Source organism: Puma concolor, chromosome D2 (genome assembly GCF_028749965.1).
Source record: "Puma concolor isolate L17-30 chromosome D2, mPumCon1.1.hap2, whole genome shotgun sequence".
NCBI lineage: Eukaryota > Metazoa > Chordata > Mammalia > Carnivora > Felidae > Puma > Puma concolor.
The window spans coordinates 46676464-46692978 of NC_141677.1; the positions used below are offsets into that span (position 1 = coordinate 46676464).

Here is a 16515-nt window from a genome sequence, read left to right on the forward strand (position 1 = left end):
AGTCACTGATGACACCAGTTCCTTCCAGCGCACTCCGCAGTCACCACCGCCAGTGACAGCCATCCTGGCACAAGCACAGAGGCTCTGCACGACTGGACCCGGGGGTCATCTTCCCAGCCTGCTCCCCGTCCTTGGAAACCAGAAATGAAGGCCCCGAGACTCAGCTCCCCCAGACACTGCAAGTGCCAGAAAGACTAAGACAGAACTCTTGTAAGACACCCCAGCTTTATCAAGAAATGGAAAGAGAGCAGTGTATGAGAAAATAATTGAGGAGGAGGAGGAGGAAAAATGAGGAATCTAATATTGAGAAGAAAGGCATTTGGAGCCTTATCAAGCCCCAATAGTTTTACTTGTTTTGTTATTAATTTATATCCCGTAATGTTCCAAAAAGGATTAGATGTGGCCAGCCAGGTGCTAAGTTTGCAGATCAGTTTGAGACGCCCCAGCATCCAGTGAACAGACCATTTGGGTGCAGCACAGTCCCTGTAGGAATAGGCAGTGTGCGTGCTAGGGACCACCCTCACCTCAATCTCTGCCGAGGCAGGGCCACAGGCCCAGGGCTGCTGTTCCCACACATGTCCCAAGACCCTTGGAGGAGAGGTTGGGCAGACTGTGCTGGGTCCCCTGGGTGCCCCAAGACACTGCCTCACCTACCTGTTCTGGGCCCTCCCCCCAGGGTCTTTTGCTTTGCCTCTAGCTGCAGCCACTGTGGCCTTCTGCAGAGGGCACTTGGGCTTCCAGAGCTACTGTGACCACCTATGCAGGGGGCCAGAGGCCTGGGAGTAGCCTGGAGAGGAGGTCTGAATGTCCAGCTCCTTTGCCTCAAGGCTGGGCTAACCCTGAGGTGTAATTAAGCTCCAGAGCTCCCCACAAGATCCAAGATCTGGGATGCTTGGCTTCTCAGCCTCCTGACCAGCTTTACCCCTTCCTTACCTATTTCTCCTGGGAGCACTTCCTCAGCCATCACTTTCCCAGGAACACTGGACTCAGTGGCCAGACTTAAGACAGATGCCTTGGGTTTCTTTTCTCCTCCTAAGTCCCCTCTCAGAGGTTAGCTCATGGCCTCTCAGTCTCCTCCAAACAAGACTCAGGACCATGTCACCCTCTCAGGTCCCAGCCGAAGGACTGTTACACACCTGCCCCAAACTGGACCCAGATTCTTCTTCAGAAATGCTGGTCAATCAGCTTCAGTCACTATAGTTGTAAGGTGGTGTCAGCTCGGAGATAAGGGAATCATTTAGAGGAAGCTATTTTGTGATGGAGCTGCTGAGGAGGAAGCAGGGCGGCTGTTCTACAAACATGCACAGGGAGAAGCAGACAGTCTAGTTCCCCAGGAGCCCCTGGACCTCAGGAGACACCCCTGACTGCTTCCCATTGGATCTCTTGCTTGAACTACCCCAAGTAAGAGGTCTCTACCCAGGCAACCACAGACGTTCCTTTGAATGTCTCAGACACCTTTCAGTCACTCAATGTCCCTTCTGAAGCTAAGGATTGAGAAAGCTCCGTGAGACCACTGTGCCTTCCTGGGGCCCTGTCCCGCCTGGATGAGCCCAGGGTGGCACCTGTGGGGCAAAGTGGGTGGGCAGCATGCTGGAAGGCATAGGAGTAGCTGTTTTCTGGAGTTCAGGATAGAGACGAGAAGGTGTGAAGAGGCCTGGGGGGAGGGGTGCGGCTCTGCTCCTAAAGGAGGCTGTGTCCCCAGCAGCCCCCAAGATACCATATTTATAGATAGGGATCCTTCCATATTTTGGAATGGGTGACATTCAGTTTTTCAAGATACCACTGTACCTTTAATTTATTAGCATCCCATAAAAACACATAACATACACAATCTACAGTATAGAAAGTATAATTTACAAAAATATAAAAATCTTGGTTATTTTTTAGTATTCCAACATATTATTGTAGGTGTTATTTCAATAAACATGTTTAAACAATGCACACTTAACCGGCACGATTACCTCTGCGGGGAATGGCGTCCACCCCCTCCTCTTTGTTTTAAAATAAAATATATATTAAGAAAAAGAAACCAAAATTGGTTATAGGTGCATACGGCTTCTGTGAAAGCTTTTGCAGCAGAGTTTGGAAGTTTATACCGTTATTTAGGCCCTGTTTTCCAGAATCAGTATGTGGCCCAGAGTGTTTTAAACGGATTCTTTAAACAGAGGTTCTTTCTTGTGAAGACAGCAGGTGCCCTCAAGTTTGCAGTCTTCTCCCAAGGTTTTGAGATGATGGTCACAAAAGCCAACACTACAGACACATCCGGCTTTCAGGTCTTCAGAGTAGAGGGGATGGGCAATGGGCAGCCTTCAGGCGAGCCCTAATTCCCAGATTCCTTCAGGGGATTCAGACTGGCATGTAGGGGGCTAAGTCATTGGCAATGAGAGACCCCAGAATGTGCCCCAGGGGACAGATCTTTCTGGGACCCAGCCAGGGTGCCTCTGAGCTCTGCCCCACATATACAGCTGCACCCCTCATCAAGGCCTCACCCCAGAAGGCCCTGAGGATGCTACCCTGCTGGATGTGGGGTGGGGCGGAGATTTCCTTCCACCCGGAGTGGCTGGTCTTACCGGCAGGCACAGGTCTCCACAGACATGTTGGGGTACACCTTCAGAACCACGTTCCGGTTCTCGTCCAGGAAGAGGACCCCAAGAGAGTTCATCTTGTCGGGAACGCAGCAAGGCTCTGGGATGCCTGGGACGATGCCCACAGCCCTGACGATGCTCTGGATGGTGGCGTGGTTGGACGGGCGGACCATCTGCAAGGCAGGAAAGGGCATGGTTACCTAGGCGCTCTGCCCTCACCCACCCACTGCGCCACCAGAGCGTCCTTGACTGAGGCCACAGAAAAGGTGTCGATCTAGGAGAAAAGGTGACTTTCCGGGGCTGGGCACACATTTCCTCTGAAGTCAGCCACAGTCTGCGTCCCAAGGAGATGTGCAAGGGCCTCAGGCCTTCCTGCCCCTCACGTCTCCCGGAGGGAAGACACATCCCTTCATGGCACTGGCCACTTGGGGGCACCTGTGCGTCGCTCATCCCCAAGGAGCTCTTGGAACTGGGCAGGAGTTATCCAGAGGGCGATGCCTAGCTGTTCTGCCTGGGCCACAGCTGCCCAGATTTCACAGTCCGAGGAGTTCAGACATGCTTCCAGTGGGAGGGTGTTCTCAGCACTGGAGGAGAAGGCCCGCAGGCGTGGGCGCGCCAGCATGATGGGGCTGGAAATGGACATTTCCCAGAAGGGTGTGACTGCGGGGGGGCCGGAGGGGGGAGGGATGTCAGGGGCTGCTTCATCTCGTCATAGTATCAGTGGTATGGGGTGGGACTACCTTAATTCTAATAGGAAATGGAAGCTTCAAATGTCAAAGTAACCTGATCAAGACCGCTCAGTTAGGAAGCAGCCAAAAGTCAAGGAAAGTTGGAGGAGCCACGCGGGTTTTCTTTCCCTCCCCAGGCGGAGTCGCATACCCAGAAGAGCCTGGGCCATAGCCACAAACACAGAGAATGCTGTCTCACACACCTCCAACAAGAGAAACAAGACCAAGCCACGGGAGTTTCAGCTCATTTCGGGCCAAAGGAAGTTTTATATACAGTGCGTTCATGAGGAAGCCCCCTTGCGTGGGGAGGTGATAGGAGGGACATCTGATTTGTGGGTTCAGGCTGCTGTCAGGGAAGGTGGCAGGCAGCCAGCTAGACTGATAAGGTAAGTGCTGGGTCAGCCAGCTGGAGCCTGCCGACTGCTCATCCTGTATCTGCCCAGGCCTGTGCTAGGCTCTTCTGGCCAATACCTGTCTCCCTGTTGGGCACCTCCCTTCCTCTCTCTTGCACATGCATGGCTTTAAGGAAAAGCCCCTTAATTCCCCAAACAGGTTAATGCTGCCTGTGTCTGCGGCTGGGATTTCCCAGCTGACTGATTTATTTACATTCAAATTGGATTTATGCACTGACTTCCTTTCTGGAAGGGGAAGGAATGACCTGGAACTCAGCAGAGGAGCTAAGCTGGAGTAAAGTGTGCACACTGTGGGGAGGGGCGACATCAGCTGGCAGCCAGCCCACCACAGCTCTGGCTGTGGGGAGTTGGATGGACAGAGCCACAACCCAGACTGGAGGGAAGGTGAGGGTCTGGAACCCCAGGGCCAGCACAATGGCCTCATGCGCTGTTTCCTGCAGACTCGTACAAGTGAAAGCTAGTTGTCCCGTGGGTCCCTGCCCCGAGTGGGAGGCGGGGAGCAGGGAGTCCATACAGGAAGCCACTGAGGCCAACTCTCCACTGGTCACAGATGCCAACACCCTGAGTTCTGGGCCAGGAACAGAAATGAGAGCCTTGGTGAGGAAGGGGCTTCAGAGGCCTGTCCTGTCTACAGGGGGGCAGCATGGACTCAATCCTTGTAAGGCAGCTGCTGTGGGAACACACACCTAAGGAGATGGGTTCTCCTTTTCAAACGAAGCAATGTTCTGATTTAAAATTCAAACTCAACTAAGTCAGCACTTGCAAAAGCACAGCCAAACCACGTCTGTCTGTGGGCTGTATTCGCCTGACAGGCTGCTGCTCTAGGACCTCTGCCTACCTGTCCCCTACCTTGACTCGATGCGAGGTGTTCCAATCCCCATTTTACAGACAGGAAGCAGGTCCCAGGGCAGAGGGACTTGCCGGCAGGGGCCGTGCGGAGAGTCACAGCCAGACAAGGGGCTGAACGCATCGGTGTTACTCAGACACAGCCTACCTTGGGCATGGGAAACTCGCACACGCCGGCGCAGTAGTAGGCGTCGAAGGACTTGGGCAAGATGATCCATTCGTTCCACCCGATGTCTGCGAAGTCCACCTTCAAATACCTGCGGGAGCAGACCCTCGGCTCGGCCCACTGCTTCCTCCGGGCTTTCTGCATCGTCTTCTCGTCGAAGTCCAGCACCTTCGAGGAGCCCATGAACACATCCGGGCCCTTCTTCCGGCGGTCCTTGCGCCCAGGCCGCGGCTTCAGCGCCCGGAAAGGGCCCGGCCACAGTTCGTGCTTGTGGTAGTGCTGGGCGTGGGAGGCGTGCGCCGGCCTCTCGTCCAGCCCTGGCAGCTCGTTGTCCTGGAGGGGTCCGGTGGCCTGCGTGGCCCGGCGCACGCGGGGGTCCGCCGAGCTGTTGGGGGCAGCGCCGGGCTCCGGGTCCCCAGCCTGGAAGGGGTCATATCTCTGTAGTGTCACTGCCACACTGTTAGGCTCCGAGATGGCCAGGTCGTCAGCGTAGATGAGGATGTAGGGCGCGTGCGGGCTGGGCCTGGACCCCCCTGGGGCCTTCTCCCCAGGATCCAGCTGAGCAGAGAGGATCAGCTCGCCATCTTGGCGGGCTGCCTTGACGATGGGGGAGATGTCCTTGGCCTGCCACAGTCCCCGTGGCGGGGGCGCCAGGGCCATGGCCCCGCGGAGCAGCCCCTGTGTGGCCGTGTTCTGAGAGAGACTGCGGAAGAGAAGGTGCTGGCGAGCGGGCAGGCCCAGGGGCAGTAGGCGGCAGGACACGTTCTTGGCCCGCTGCTTGCATGGGGCCTCTCGTGCCCGGGGCCACCGAGGTTCTGCGTAGAAGTGGAATGTGGCCGCGAGGATCATTTCTGAATCCTGCATAGAAGTCAGGTTGAAGAAATACACAGCCTTCTGGTCGACCACTTCTGTGAGGGAAGAACAGACCGTAGTAGGTTAGGTTCTTTCTAAGATAGGTCCGGGTGGTCCCTGGGTCTCCCTCCAGGGGCCAGGTTGGAAGAACAATGCCCATTTAGGGAGCACCTCCAGGCCAGCCAGGCTTTCTTCCTCTCATGTAATCCTCACAGTAATCTGAGGAGGGTACCCTTACTTATCCTCAATGAACGGATGAAAAACTGAGGTCAGAGCAGTTGGGGACTGTCAATAAATATACCATTGCTCCAAGCAAAGCGTAGTAGACACATAGGGGCTCAGGCCTGCCGGGCCCTAACGCACATGCCTCCTCTCCCTGCACTCCAGTGCCATTCAGTGAACAAATGGCCAAACATCACTGACAGCTGGTGGAGGAGATAAGGTGGAATCAGGTTTCTGGGATGGGTTGGGTTGGGTCCAAGTCCTGCTGACAGCCCCCGTCCTGTATCTGCCCAGGCCTCTGTTTCACAGATATCCAATGCAGTCATTCTTCCAAATGAGGTGAATGAAGTAGAGCCCCTCTTACCTTACTTTCCCTGCATTCTGAGTGCTTTCTGAGGAAAACTGGCCTTAAGGGCACAGCTGTTTGGGTGTCTTCTATTTGTTTTGCCTAAGGGTTTTTAAAGCTTTTTTTTTTACAAAGAAAGGGCAATATCAGGGTTGCACAAAACCAGTCAAGAGTCCCCAAAGACCAGGTTGCTCTCCAGAGGCCCAGATCATGATAAGCACTGGGATTCCTCAAACACTGCGTTTGCAGCTCTAGAATGCTCTGGCCCCTGCATCCCTGAGGCTGTCAGGCACCTCTTTCTTGGTTCTACTAGGTGAACCCTAGGGCCACGGAGCAGAACATCTCGGTGGCCCCAGGAAGCTGCCCCAAGATCAGGCAGCATGAGTTCTCTGAATGGCCACATCCTCTGGAAGGTTCGAGTAGGAGGGAGGGGTCGTTCCCAAGGCCTCCCTATGACACTGCAGGCTGGCGGGACACCAGAGCCGCCAGGTTGGCTGCCTTCCTCCAGCTGCTCTACTTCCTGATGCCAGGTGTCTGTCTGCTGGTGAAGGCTTCTGGGAAAAGTTGCCAGAAGGACGGAGCCCCCAAGCATGGGAGTGTGTATGTGTGCAGGGACACTGGGCCCAAAGGGCATGTGTCAGGTCCTTAGCTTCTCTAACACCTGAACCCACAGAATCAGCTTGGGTTTGTTTTTTTTATTTAACCAAAATCTTCAGGTTAAGGTTATTTCCTTCTATTAGGAAGAAGGTATAATTCGATTGGGAATTGTCGTGTACTCTTAAGGGACTACGAGAGAAAGAGGAAGGAAAGGAAAAGCATATCCAAGGAGGGCCTGATAAATGTCAATCAAGGTTTGGATGACACTCTAAAGACCCTGCCTTTTGTGACCCCTTGGAGCAAACCCGCAGGAGACAGTGGCAGCCTCCCAACATGCTCCACACACAAGGAGCCGTGCAGGGGGCCTTGAAGGCCATTTACACTTGGCTTCTCCAGACACTGCAGCCTAGAGTGTTACGGGCTCAAGTCCCACATTTCCCCAACTTCCTGATCTCTGCTCTCCTCCCCTGGAGATGCTGATTCAGAGGGTCAGGGACAGAGGGGCCAAGGAATTTGTGTTATGAACAGCATCCTGGGGGATTCCAACCACCAGGCCAGTTTGTGAATCTAAGGTTGATGTGTGGGTGGGGAGCAAGCTCCCCAACAATGCAGCCCCCACACCCATCGGGATAGAAAGGGCCGCAGGAACCAGGCCCCCAGGCTGCATCAGGACCACCCCAAGCTCATCTGCCCCGGACAGACAGTCGGGTCTCCATCTCACATAATTCTCTGCAGGATTAAATAAAGAGCATATGTAGTGCGCCAGGCACCAAGGAAGAACCCCTAAATGTGGTTCCCTCCCACTTCTATCCAAACATCAAGGCTGGCGAGCAACTCGGTGTCCCCTCAGTGATCCAAATTATCTGAGTTGTAACCCAGCTCACAAGGCAGATGAAGTATTTCTTCTTTCATCCAATTTGAGCGTATTTTTCTGCTACAGATTCTTTGCTAGAAAATGCTGAAGAGGCTCTAGGATGGACATCTCTGACTCTTTCCAAGGAGCTTGCCCATCACAGCAGGAAGCAAGCATCTCTGGCCTAGAAACTTAGAACCTTTGGTGAGCAGCAGACTGGGAGCACAGAGATGGGCCTCCCCAGAGAACAGCCCCTCAGCCTCCCTCTTAGTGGTGGAGCTAAAGGACTACAGGGTCTATGAAGAAGGTCGGCTGTGACCACCATGGCAGGGCCAGCAGCTTTGGCCTGAAACAGGTGTGGTCCAAGGAAGGTGCTGGGAGGCCTGCCCCCAAGGAGCCTCAGAGGAGAGCTGGCCTTCCCTGAGGGGTATTTCTGCCCAGGATGCAGGAGAGGGACAGTAAATGCTGCCCCTCTCTTAAGGCTCCGAACCGCAGAGAGGGGGAGAGACCTTTGAGGTCACGCTGCCTGATCCATCCCACTCAGGACAGGGGTCCTTCCTCCGTTGGGCTTGAGCCACCTTTGGACACCAGGAGCTTGTCCTTCATGAGGCAGCCTGCTGCCTGAAGACCCGCTCTGCTGGGAACTGTGGGTGGAGATGGGTCCCCCCGTCTCCCACCTGCGAAGGGCCGCAGGCTGGGTCTGCTCTCTGACCGCTCCTGAGTCGTGTAGTGCAGGGGGCTCTGGGCTGTGGCTGAGATAAGGGGAACCTATGTGAAGTCTCCCGGCTTGGATGAGCCTGGGCCTCAAAGGCGAAACGCCCAAGAGAACTTCCTATTTCCTGTGAACCGCTCTGGTGCCATATCTCATGGTCAGCAAGAAAAGTTCCTCCCTCCCTCCCTCCCTCCCTTCTTTTCTCCTTCCTCTCTCCCTCCTTTTATATGCTTCTTTTCCTTTCTCTTTCTTGCTTCCCTCCGTGCCTCCCTCCCTTTCTTGGTAAACATTTCCGAAACTCCTACTCTGGGCTAAGTGTTGGGCTGATGGGGGGTCCTGGAAAAGGTGGTCAGAGCCACCTCAGGCCATAGACAGGCCATCGTGATGACGCCATCTGCTGCCCTGTCACAGCTTTGCAGAGCACTGTCCAAGGGAGGCCCTGGGCATTCACTCACAGGTCACTGCCCTGCTCAGAGCCCTCCATTGGCCCTAAAGCAACACTGGACCCCTTGCAGAGGCCCTGCTTGACCTGGCCTGCCTCCGACCCCACCCCCATCTCTGCCCCAGTCATCCTGGCTTCTGGTCCTTCCAACAGGAAGCATCCTCTCTCAGGGCTTTGCCTCAGCTGTGGCTTTTTGGCCATCAAGCCTCCTGCGGCAGGCACTGCCCCCTCTCCCCTTCAGGTCTCTGCTCAAACTTCCACTCAGAGGTAAGTGGTGAATGACGGGGGAGAGTGGGGTCTTTGCTAGATCTGTCTGTCCCAGTTAACAAAGGGTGATTCCTGGCCTGCTGCCCTGGGGTTCAGCAAACACATCCTGAAAGAAGTCCAGAAAACCTCGTTCTTTGGTAAGACAGAGATGATACAAATCTCCCTGGAGACACGGGGCAGCAGGATCTTTGTCCAGTTACTTTCGCTTGAGCCTCAGTTTTCTCCTCTTTAAAATAGGAATAATCTGGGGCGCCTGGGTGGCGCAGTCGGTTAAGCGTCCGACTTCAGCCAGGTCACGATCTTGCAGTCCGTGAGTTCGAGCCCCGCGTCAGGCTCTGGGCTGATGGCTCAGAGCCTGGAGCCTGTTTCCGATTCTGTGTCTCCCTCTCTCTCTGCCCCTCCCCCGTTCATGCTCTGTCTCTCTCTGTCCCGAAAATAAATAAACGTTGAAAAAAAAAATTAAAAAGAAAAAAAAATAAAATAGGAATAATCTTGTTTATCAGTTATGGAGGTCCAGGCTTCCAGCATGTATGCATGTTTGATTCCACATTTTCCCAAAGAGGAGAGCAGACGGGTCATTCACTCTCTGAGAGAAGATGGAGCTTCAGAAAGGGTATCTAACTTGCCTAAAGTCACACAGCTGGTAAGGGGCAGAGCACCCAGGTCTGTCTGACCCCAAGGCCACGCTCCCCTGTGTGCTCTAGATAGAATGGTGATCTACCTAACAGCAAATGTAACAAAGGCCATGTGCTGTGAACTGTAAAACATTTTGCAAACACAAGTCATTATTTGGATGGGTTGGAATTCTGCCTCTCCGAGAAAGAAAGGACTGACTTTATTTAGACAAACCCATCTCTCCTTGGAGTTTTTGAAATCTCAGAACCTTAACTGGGTCCGCTTTGGGGGCACTCAGCCTCCTTTCCGAGGGTAGTGGGGATGGGACTGGAGGTGGGGGGAGAGGTAGCTCTAGCCCAAGGGTTCCCCCAGGTACCCTGCCGGCCAACCTTCAGGACAAGAGGACCTTCAGACTGCTCTGCCCTATAGGAACAGAACCCAAGCCACATGGGATTTGTCCCTTCATCCACCGCCCTGGAAATAGCCAACAGGGAGACCAGAGGGAGAACGTGAGGCTGAAGCACCCATGGAAGCTGGAGGAAGGGAGCCATGGGCCAGCCATGGGCACAGAGGGAAGAGAACGAACATGCATCAAGCATCCATTTTCAGGCAGGCCCCAGAGGAATCCTGCTTGCATCACTTACTAGCTATGGAGCCTTAGGCAAGTCATGGGGCCTCTTTTTGCCTCAGTTTCCACACTAAGCTGAGCAGAGTATTTGTAAGCACTTCCCAAAGTTGTAAGATCATCTCTGTAGAGCTCACGGCATGGTGCCTGGCACCGAACACGCTCAGAACGTACTGGCCGTGTGGTGTCACCAACTACTGCTACGCTCAGGGCACCTTGTCCTTGGCCCCTCCCTGTCCTCCTGTCCACACCTCTAGAAGGAGCCAGAGAGTCTCACAGCCTCTCTCCTCCTGCGTCTGACCAACCGCAGTTCCTACTGGCTTTGTGTCCTGTTTCTCCGCAGCCATCCTGAACCCTGCAGCCCTCCACCACTGTCCTTACCCATGGCCCCTCCTCAACTGCTACTGTGGCCCCAGATCACTGTCATCCCTCGCATCACACTCATGCTTTGTAAGGAAATCATCTATTACAGATGAAGAGTCAATATCCTTACTACACAAAAAAGCTTCTACAAATCAGTAAGAAAAAGTCAAGAACCCAATCAAGGAGGAAGCCATTTCCATAGGGAACATTGCAAATGGCCGACCGGCATGAAAACCAATTTGGGATGACCAGTAATGGGTAAAAGGTAACTTCAAATGAGGATATAGCAACTTTTACCTGCATGTTAACGATATGATCTTATTAGATACTGTACACATATAGAGAATATAGTGATATATTTACATAAACTATAATATATATGTATTAACTCTGGTTTGTGATTAGGAACGAGTTCTTTTCTTTACTGTGATTTTCTATGATTTGCAGGTGAGCACAAATTTATTTCATGCTCTCTCTCTTCCCCCTCTCTTCCCTTGCCTCCCCCCCCCACCCCCCAATGTCTGCTCATCTGCTCTGGGAAGGCGTCACTGGCCCCTCCCCACTGGCCCTCTCCCTGCTGGGTCAGTGTCATCAGGTCCCTTGGCCCCCGAAACACACCCACAGCCCCTTCTCACTGCACGGCATTTATTTCTCCTTGACCCACCAGCTCGTGCATTTTTCTGAGCAGGGCCAAGAGTGTCTGCGTCTTTGCATCCTCTGAACTTACAGCACCTGCCACCTAGTGAAGTGCTCGGGAGAACTGAAATGAATGTGACTTTTGGCATTGTTGGCGGATAGGTATGTATTACTACTCTCATTTAAAGACGAAGAATCAAGCTCAGAGAGGTTAAGTAACTTGCCCAATTTCACACAGGTCAGTGGAAAAGCTCAGATTTAAACACAGTGGGGGCAGGGAATACCTAACCTTAACCCTCAGCGTCTGGCTCAGAAACTCTCTCCACTGCGGTAGACTTAATAGGGAACAAGACACATTTCAGGGAGCAATGGAAGGGAGGGAGGCAGGGGTGGCTGAAGCAAAAATAGTAGCATCTAATAAATTACGGACACACGTGCCAGGCACTGTCTTAAGCACTTGACATACCTCAGTTCATTTTAAAAACCCTATAAGGAAGGGAACATTACTAGCCCCGTTTTAGAAGTGAAAAACAAAACCTGAGTGGTGGACAAGTTTAGTCCCTTATGCTGGTCGCAGCCTCAGGATTTGGACCTTACCAGTCCAGCTCACAGCCCACACTCAGCACTTGAGCTATGGTGCGTGGTGGCATGCAAGTTATGTGGTTCCATTGCAACAAGGAACGTGGCTGCAGGGACTAGACCACTGGGGCTGCAGAGGCCACTGTCAGGCCATAGGATGGTACCAGTATGTTCGAGGGCCGGAGCTAAAAGCCCCACATTTGTGCCTCACCCAAAGATGAGGGGCCCTGCCCAGGCTCGCAGCTGGATCGCGGGGTCACAAACCAGGCATCTCTGAGGGCTGGTGAGGGGCTTGGTGTGAATGGAAGGAGGGGGATGAGAAACCAAACTGCCTGGGCCTACGCTATGTCAGGCACAAACCCACCTCATCCCACCGAATCTTCCCCTCCCCACTGTGTGCACAAGAAACCCATGCCAGAGGGGTAAGGCTGGTGGAGCTGGCTGGGGCTGGTATTCATGGCTGTCGAACGGTTCCAAGTAAGTGTGCTGCATTTGTCAGTCGCACACTGGTCCAGAATAATTCTGATCTCCCAGAGAATTGTCTGTTCTGCCCTCTGTCTCCTAAGTCCCGGGTTTAGTTCTGCTGAAGGTGGGAAGAGGATGCTAGCAGTGGGGACAGCAGATGGGAGGTGCCACTGTGAACAGCCCCCTACCTCAGCCTCAGTTTCCTTATCTGTAAGATGGGAGGGCTGGATTTGAAGTACTGTCTCCAGGTCCTGCTCAGGGCTAACATCCAATGCTTCGCTATTACTTCTACTGCCCCCATTCTGTGAAAGTGGAAAGACAAGGCCACGCACCTCCACGCCCGGGCTGCGGCAGTGGGTGCGCTCAGTGGACGCGCTCACCCCTGTTGCAGCAGTGACTTGGCTGGCGTTGCTTTCCTCAACTACAAGGCTTTGAGGACTGCGTCAGTGGGTGCAAGGTCAAGTCTTCACCTATATGAACACAAATGCTTTGTATTCCCATGGAAACAACATGCACCAATTCCTCATCTGGCCAGTGCTGGGCTCTGGGCAACCCCACAGGAAAGATACTGGCATGACCTGCCCATTTTGTAGATGAGTACACTAAAGTCCACAGAGCTTTAGTGATTCGCCCGAGGTCATTTTTATGCTGGCTAATTCTTGAGTGGCTTAATAATGATGCTCCAGACATGGACTCCATGCGGTGAATAAAAAGTACAGGGGAGGACAGAGTTAGATCCGGTTGGAGCCCAGAAACACTGACCAAGTGGTCTGCTAAGTGGGGGGTGGGGGGGGACAGGCCTCTCCGTGGCAGATAGTCCCCAGTACACAGTTACACACGGCCAAGCTTCCCAGGTCTGGCTTTGAAACCATAGGTATTACCTTGAGTCACACAACCAGCAATCAACAGGTGGCCGACCTGATCCAGCCTGTCTGGCCCCAGTGCTGGGCTTGCTCCCCTCCACCTCAGGAGGGACCTTAGAGACCAACAGTCTTTCTCCTGATAAATGGTCTTCTCCCCCACAAGGGCTGCAGGGACCCCTACCCACATTTTCTGGAATGATATTCTGTGACCATGAGTGGTCTCCATGACAACCAGGGTTTTCCCGCCACTCCTGCCACCAGGCTGCACCTTGCCGAGGGCCTGGAGTGGTAGCCCAGCCGGGGCTGGTTGATAGCTGAGGCCACAGCCCCAAAGTGCTCTCAGTGCAGGGCGGGGGGGGGGGGGGCTCTTTAAGTGGCCTCTGTCCAGCTCCCTCCAAGAAATGAGGAGAGGGGAAAGGATCTGCTTGGGTGGGGCAAGGGTGGGAGGGGAGTAGAATGCCCCCACTGCCCAAGCTTCTGGACCCTTCCTCAAAGCCCTGTGGTCTGAACATTTAAGGTTAGTGCTGCATTTCATGGAGGTCTCAGTTGTGTGTACCCAAGACAAGGCACCCAAAGCCCTTCTCAGTTCACTCTGTTGGCCCAGCCACCCAACTCACCGTGTGCCCCAGTTAGAGCCTCACGTCCTCTGCCTGGGCCATGTCCGGCAGTATCTGGACTGCCTTATGCCCACCTGACTGGACCCACTCAGTGTCAAGAGCCTTCTCATCTGTCAAGAGCCAACACGTCTCACCCCTATGACATGGATACCACCCACCATGAGCTTCCCCAGCCCAGTGCCATCTCACCCTACGCTTAAAGCTTTGTGTATGGGGTGGTCTATGTCTACACAAGTGTGACACCCTCCCAGGTTTGGCAGCACGCTAGGGGCAGGATTCTGTGTCACTGCCACTCTGGTGTCTCCACTGGAGTCTCAGAGCTTGGCATAAAGTGCTTGCTGAATAGTGAATGAATGAATGAATGAATGAGTCTATGACTAGAAGGAAGAAGCAAAGAGGGTGCAGTGGCAGGGGAGGATGAATAAGTGAGGAAGGGGGACTAGGAGAAGAGGGGGTGCCCGGGGCCCCCTCTACTTACCCAGCCGGGCCCGGAAGCTGCGAACCGTGTTGCCCCCTCCTGGCCTCGCGCCCCTCCGACTGTATTTCTCATAAAGCCGGAGCATGTGGACAGCGACCATGTCTTGGGCGCCGGGGCCCAGAGTGGTGGCCGCGTCCCCCAGGGACCGCCAGGGGTCCTTGATCCCAGCCAGACCATCAGAGGCTGCAGGCAAGGCGGACCAGGCAGGGGCCGGGTGGCTGCCGCCCGCGTCCCGGAGCAGCAGCAGAAGCAGAGGCAGCAGCGGCAACAGTTGGGGCCGCCTTCCCGGGCTCGTCCCAGCAGGGCCACGGGCCATGGTGGGTGGCGGCGGCGAAGGAGGGTCGAAGCCTGGGAGGAGGAGAGAACTCGCGGGCGCACCGGCGACTGCGGACCGACCCTGCGGCGGCGGGAGGGCGCGCGGAGCGCTGGATGCTGAGATCCGCGCGGGGCGCGGGGTAGAGCGGGACCCGAGGCGAGCGCGCAGGTCCGTCCTCGCCGCCCGAGCCGCGGGCCAGCGGTCACGGCCGTCCGGAGCCCCGCGGAGCCGAGCCAAACCTGAGCCGACGCGACGCCCCAGCGGACTCGCGCGGCGAAACTTTGCAGCCCACTGGGCGCCCTGCTCCGCGGGTTCGGGGGGCGGGGCGGGGCGGGGCGGTCGGTGGCGCCCTCGGGGGGACCGGTTGTGCGCCCGGGACCACGCGGGGCCGCCGCCGACACGGCTGTCCCTGGCCAGGCTGCGGTGTGCGTGCGCCCGTGTGTGGCGGCGTGCGCGCGCAGGGGTGTGCGCCCGAGTGTGCGCCCGGGAGTGTGGGGGGCGTGGGCGTGGGCGAGCTCGCTCCCCGCTCCCCTGCAGAGAGACTGAGACCCAGACCCGGCCGGCTCCTGTGTGTCGGCGCCACAGCCTGGCCAGGGTTGCGCGGGGGGCTGGGCGGCCTTGGGAGAGGGGCCCGCCTGCCGGGTTGCCCCTGTAATGGCATGTGATGACTATGTAGTTGCAAGATGACAGCTCCCCCGTGAGGACCCGAAAGGGGATGTGTGTGTGTGTGTGTGTGTGTGTGTGTGTATGCCAGGTTGCCTCTGAGCCGGTGTGTATCCAAAATGCAAGAGTGAGGCGAACACACACCCTCCCCGGGGCAGCCTCTGAAAAGAGAAATCCTAACTCCAAAGCTTAACCAACCCAGGGCAACTGGAACCAGATCCTCATTAAAATTCAGAATTAGTCCATTAACTGACCCGTGTTTGGCAACAACGATTCCAGTTGTTGAAGGAGTACATCAAAGGTCTTTATTAATCTTTGGACAAGTAGCCATCAGGATTGTCTTGCAGAAGGATGTGGTTTCAAATTGCTTTACAAAACGTTTCCAAGGCGTCAGGACAGGAGGAGAGAAAGCAGATTTTCCAAGGTTTCACAATAAAGTGACAGGATAGTGAGTCCCTGGCCCACTGCCCCTCAGCTTAGCCCTGGGTCAGAAGGTCCTGAACTTCATCCTGCCTTTAGTGTGGTTTCTTGTCCATGGAGAGAATTTCTGGGGGTCTGTGAACTTGGATGGGGAAAATTTACATTTTTATTTTCAATAACCTGTAACTGAAACTTAGCATTTTCTAATATTAGAAATGTAGGCAACCAATCACAGTGGCATTAAACATACCTGAGACTTCCATTAATTAATAAAAAGGCAGTTAGATTACTATGTTGGAAAGTTGTTTTTAAAAATATTTGGAGTGCTCACTTCGGCAGCACGTATACTAAAAATATTTGGATAACTATATTTTAATGGAATTGGCTTCCTTGTATATTGTATATTAAAAAAAAAAAACTCTTTTGAAAAAGTGTCCACAGGTTTCATCAGACTGAGAAAATTGTCCAAGGCCCACACAAAAAGTTTACAAATCTCTGTGAAGGAAGGAAAGGACCTCTTCAAACCCATGTTCTTCCAGCACTATCTAGGATACTGCCTATGCTACATTTCAAAGGACTGCTTGCAAACTTGTGAACACCCTGTTCCCTTTACTTGGTAACTTTGGGCTCCGTGGGCCAGAATCGTTACTTTTCTTGGAGGGCTCACAATGCAATAATTGAAAAATTGCTGGAAAAAGCTTCTGTTAGTGTGTAAAACACAACCTATTTGTAATTCTTTTAAATCTTGCAGTGTCTGATTAGAGGCCATCCTATTGAAAGCCTCTGACCCTCAGGCCTGTAGCTTTTGGAAGACTATAGAGAAGCATTTTATTTATTTGGATAATT

The 16515-nt window shown here is 54.1% G+C and overlaps 1 protein-coding gene across 2 annotated transcripts; it reads right to left on the bottom strand.

Annotated features, from left to right (window-relative positions):
• Positions 1-1762: 1762 nt before the first annotated feature.
• On the bottom strand, positions 1763-15179 carry GDF10 (growth differentiation factor 10). 2 transcript variants are annotated; one of them, XM_086680214.1, is made up of 3 exons: positions 14271-15179; positions 4721-5643; positions 1763-2758 (listed from the first exon to the last, which is right to left on the bottom strand). In XM_086680214.1, the coding sequence occupies exons 1-3, from the start codon at positions 14584-14586 to the stop codon at positions 2567-2569; spliced, it is 1431 nt and encodes a 476-aa protein (XP_086536340.1). In that variant the 5' UTR covers positions 14587-15179; the 3' UTR covers positions 1763-2566. The 2 variants fall into 2 exon arrangements, with proteins under 2 accessions (XP_086536340.1, XP_025774182.1); XM_025918397.2 differs by having other exon boundaries at positions 4721-5646; positions 14271-15177.
• Between the last annotated feature and the right edge of the window lie 1336 nt (positions 15180-16515).